General features: G+C 50.6%; 1 protein-coding gene across 1 annotated transcript in view; it reads right to left on the bottom strand.

Moving 5' to 3' along the window:
- ENH_00042470 (hypothetical protein, conserved) overlaps nucleotides 1–814 on the bottom strand; it is a gene marked incomplete at both ends in the record, with an annotated part of 2,050 nt that extends 1,236 nt beyond the window's left edge. The window contains 3 exon segments of the mRNA XM_013585329.1: nucleotides 22–226; nucleotides 389–628; nucleotides 632–814. Of these exon segments, the coding sequence (XP_013440783.1) occupies nucleotides 22–226; nucleotides 389–628; nucleotides 632–814 (628 nt within the window).
- Between the last annotated feature and the right edge of the window lie 3,993 nt (nucleotides 815–4,807).

Raw genomic sequence — 4,807 nt, 5'->3', positions numbered from 1 at the left:
TGAGGTGTACATACACCCCACCTGTCTTGATTGTGGGGGGGCCTGCCTCCACATCTAGCCATTCATTTGGAGTGTACATACACCGCAGAGCAGCCATGGCCTTCTTCCCCTGCTGCTGCTGCTGCTGCTGCGCTGCTGCTGCTGCTGCGCTGCTGCTGCTGCGGCTGCTGCTGCCTGCTGCAAGCGGAAGGAAGGGCGGGCCCCGGCGGCCTCTGGGGGCTCCATCCTGCAGCAAAGCACATTAACATAAATAATATAATTAATTAATTAATTAATTGATTAATTAATTAATTAATTAATTAATTAATTAATTAATTAATTAAAACAAATAAATAAACCAACAATTAAAATCGGAGAAGAAAGAGCCCATAGAGCAGGGGCACGCTACCCGCAGCTGCCCCGCAGCAGCTGCTGCTGCTGCACTTTGCTGCAGCTGAGTTGCAGCAGCAGCAGCTGCTGCTTCCGTCTTGCTGCAGCTGAGTTGCAGCAGGAGCAGCAGCAGCTGCTGCTGCTGCAACTCAGCTGCAGCAAGCGCTGCAGCTGGTTTGAGCATCAGCAGCAGCTGCTTCTTGCTGCAGCCTGTTTGCAGCAGCAGCCGCGGGAGCTGGCGCTGCTGCTTGCTGCAGCTCTACAGTGGCCTCACGTTTCGGTTTGCTGCTGCTGCTGCTGCTGCTGCTGCTGCTGCTGCTTCGGGCCCCAGAGACTGCTGGTAGCAGCTAAAGATTTGTCTTATCCTCACAGGAAGTCCCCCAGCCTCCATGAGGCTGGGCTGCAGCTCCCCAGCCCCCACCGGCGGCAGCGTGCGCCCAGCCATGCTGCAGCAGCAGCTGCAGCAGCAGCAGCAGCAGCTGCAGCAGCAGCAGCAGCAGCAGCAGCAGCAGTAGCAGCAGCGGCAGCGGCAGCTGCTGGGAGACGCTGGCGGCGGCTGTACGTACACTCCGCGCTCAGTCCTCAGAGAAGCTCAAAAGGGAACAAAGAGGTCCTTCGGGTGTACGTACACTGCAGGGCGGAGGCCCTGGCCATCTGCTGCTGCTGCTGCTGCTGCTGCTGCTGCTGCTGAGGGGGCGCCTGGCGCTTTTCCGTGGCTGTAAGTGGTAAAAAGAAGCCAAAAGAAGACTGATATCCAGCGGTAGACCGCAAACCCTAAACCCTAAACCCTAAACCCTAAACCCTAAACCCTAAACCCCAGACCCCGCGAGGGCTCGCGTCGGCGGCGAGACACGTGGCGGCGGCGGCTGGCTGTCTTGGAGTGCTGCGGGTTTGAATAAAAAGCTTTTTTGAATTTAAATGAATTAAATTGCATTAAATTGAATTTAATTTAATTAATTTGAGAGAGGTTAAAGAATGCTTGCGGGAAAGCAGAGCACTGAGCAGCGGAGGGCCCCGGGAGGCCTCAGCAGCCGGCGGCGAGGCGGGGGCCAGGGGGGCCTCTGGGGGCCCTTCTGAGGCCTCTCGTGCGCCAATTTTGATCTTAAAATGAATTAAATATAATAAAATATTAAAAGTGATTTCATTTTGAAGAGATTAAGCGGAAAGAAACTCAGTTCGCGTTGCTTGAGCTCCACGTACACCCCGGCGGTCGCAGTGGTCCGGTCTGCTGCAGACCGTCGCGCTCGCCGGCGGGAAGTTCCTTTTCTCCTTTTTGCAGTTTAAATTTAATTTAAACTTCAAATTTAATTTCAAATTTAATTTAAAATTCAATTTCAAATTCAATTTCAATTCAAAGAAGGTCTTTATCATCGCCTCTGCCTTTCATTTCATCCCGCAGGGCCTGCTCAGGTGTACATGCACCTGTCGAGTGTGCAGGTCTCAGCCCTTCCAGAGGCCTCCAGATCTCCCAAAGGAATTTTTAAAATTAAATCAAACAAAATAAATAAATCCAATTTAATTTAATATCTCATTTCCCTTTATTAGCGCCTCTAAAGGCCCCCCAGCCATCCAGCAGCCAGTCAACGCGGCCCTGGGGGCCCCTTTGCAGCACCGCCCAAATAAGTAGGGGCCCCCCACTGGGGCCCCGGAGCCCCCGGGGCCCCCGGGGCCCCCAGGGGGCCCCTCGGGGGGCCCCTCAGGGGGCCCCCTGGGACTGCTGAGGCTGCATGCATGCGTTTTGAGGGCTGCTGGGGCCCCGCTGCAGCTGCTGGGGACAGCATCTGCAGCAGCAGCTGCTGGGGAGGTGCTGGGCGGGCGTAGCCGCTGCTGCTGCAGCTGCTGCTGCAGCAGCTTCAGCTGCAGCAGCAGCTGGAACCGCGGCTGCGACAGGAGCGGCCTTTACAGCCGCTGCTGCAGCGGCTGCCACTGCAGCAGCAGCTGCAGCAGCAGCAGCTGCTGCTGCTGCAGCAGCAGCTGCAGCAAATGCAGATCCCCCCTTTCATTTTGCTGCTAAAAGCTGCAAGCCTTTGCTGCTGCTGCTCTCAAGGCCCCCAGGAAATTAGATTTGCAGCTTCGCTCAAATATCACTTTAAATGCTTTTAAATAAATATATTTCCGTGTTTGTTTGAATTTATTTATATTCTTTTTTATTTTTAATATAATAAATAATTTATTGTAATTTTAAAAGTTTATTTCGCAAATTTAAACGCAAACTCCGCAGCGCATGCATGCACTTTGAGCTGTACGTACACCTCACCAGTACAGCCAGGATGAAAAGGCACTTTTTATGTTTTTGATTTATTTTAATTATTTAATTAATTTTAATTAATTTTAATTAATTTAAATTTAATTTGGAATAAGTTTAAGAAAAGAGAAAAAGAAAGATTGAAAAAGAAATCAAAAACCTAAAAAGGATTTGAAAACAAAAAACAAAAGACACAAAGAAGAAGCAAATAAACGCATGCATTGGACTCCAGCTTGCTGCTGCAGCAGCAAAGCTTGTTTGTCTTTTTTCTTTAATAAAAGTAATTTAATTTTTTTCATTTTTTTTTAAAAAAAGAAAAATAAGAAATAAAAATTGCCTTTTCAGCTCCTTGCTGCTTCTCGGTTAATAGAGGACTTTGCCACTTTTACGGAGATTTAATTTTCATTCAAAAAGATATTTAATTATTTAAAAAAGAAAAAAAGAAATAAATAAATACTTTTGACACCCCGAGCAGCCCGCTGCTTCGCTCCTCCAGGTGTACGTACACCTCAGAGGTGCACAGACACCCCAGCGGCTGAGGCGCAGCAGCAGCAAAAAGGAAAAGCCCCCTTGCTGCTGCTGCTGCTGCTGCTGCTGCTGCTGAGTTTGCAGCTTTTGCGTCTCTAAAGTTCTTTCTTTTAATTTCATTTTCAAAGAATTCATATTTTGTTTTTAAATAAACTTTTTCCCGCAGAGTCCAGAAAGCTCTTATTTGGGAAAATAAAGCTGCAGCAAAAGACCCTTTTGCTGCACCAGTGCTGCAGCAGCAGCTGCAGCAGCAGCTGCAGCAGGAGGCCGTTTTGCTGCACTATCATGCTGGCAGCAGCAGCAGCAAAAGTGCTTTTTGCTGCGCCATTACAATGAAAGTAGCTGCAGCACGAGGCCGCTTTGCTGCAGCAGTGCTGCTGGAACAGCTGCAGCAAAAGGCCCTTTTGCTGCGTCAGTTTGGCAGAAGTAGCTGCAGCAAAAGGCCACTTTGCTGCATCATTTAGGGGAAAGTAGCAGCAGCAAAAGTGCCTTTTGCTGCAGCAATTGAGTGAAAGAGGCCCCTAGAGAAGGCTATTTGTTAGCCGCTGGCGCATGCTGCTGCTTTGCTGCTGCTTTGCTGCTGCTTTGCTGCTGCTTTGCTGCTGCTTTGCTGCTGCATGCAAAAGGAGCCTTCCTCATTAGGCAGCAAAAAGCGGAAAAGAGCTGCTGCTGCGAGGCCGTGCTGCAGTGCTTACTGGCTGCTGACTGCGAAGGAAACAGCAGCAAAAAGGAAAAGGAAATGACTGAGAGTTAAAAGAAATGAAAAGACAATGAGTGGCGGCTGTGCTGCTGCAGGTTGCTGCGCTTGCTGCACAGTTTCAGGTGTCTGCACACCTCAGCAGTCAAGCTCGGGTCTGTGCAAACAACTTTTGCTGCTCTTTTTCGCTGAAGCTGCAGCAAAAAGCTGTTCATAATTATTTAAATATCTTTTTTGAGTTTTAGGGCCTTTTTTGCGGCTGCGGAGCGTCCAGAATCGCCGGAGTTGCGCAAACTCCGCGCTGCGCGCGCGGCAAAGAACTTGAACGAGCAAGCCGGGAACAGCGCGATCCGCATTGAAATAAAGCGGTTTCCCGCAATATTTTTCGCCAACTGCACAAATAATTTAATTTGCTTTCGAAATATGTCTTTTTTGAGGCTTGATCGCGGGAAAAACCGCGCGGAAACGCGCGCGCAGCTCTCGAGTGTTGCTGCTGCTGCTGCTGCTCGGCCTCAGCACCAAAAGGAGGCAGCCGCCGCTCGCTGGGCCCTCCAGAGCAGCAGCAAAACTCTGCAGCAGCAGCAGCACGGAAGACTTCCTTTTGGCCTCTGCATGCAGCTTTAGCTGTTGCTGCTGCTGCAGCAGGACTTGCAGCAGCAGATCCTCTTCGTTTCCGGCGCCTTCTTCGTGTACAGACAGTCCGCTGCAGCAGCAGCAGCTCCACAGCCCTTCTTTTCCTTTTGGAAATTCTCTGCTGCTCTTTTGCTGCAGTTAATTCCATTTGCTGCTGCTTGCGGCTTCTTTTCGCTCACTTCGCCGCTGCTGCTGCCCGGGAGCCGGGGGCAGAGCAGCAGCAGCAGCAGCAGCTGCTGCTGCTCGACAAACCCTGCTGCTGCTGCTGCTGCTGCTGCAGACAGCCACTTATTTGAACTGCACTGAAGGGCTTCGCGCGGCAGCAGCAAACTGGC

The sequence above is a fragment of the Eimeria necatrix genome, genomic scaffold, assembly GCF_000499385.1.
Source record: "Eimeria necatrix Houghton genomic scaffold, Enh_scaff316, whole genome shotgun sequence".
NCBI classification, from domain to species: domain Eukaryota; phylum Apicomplexa; class Conoidasida; order Eucoccidiorida; family Eimeriidae; genus Eimeria; species Eimeria necatrix.
The sequence above is the reverse complement of the archived record's forward strand: the minus strand, read 5'-3'. Positions and strand labels throughout refer to the sequence as shown.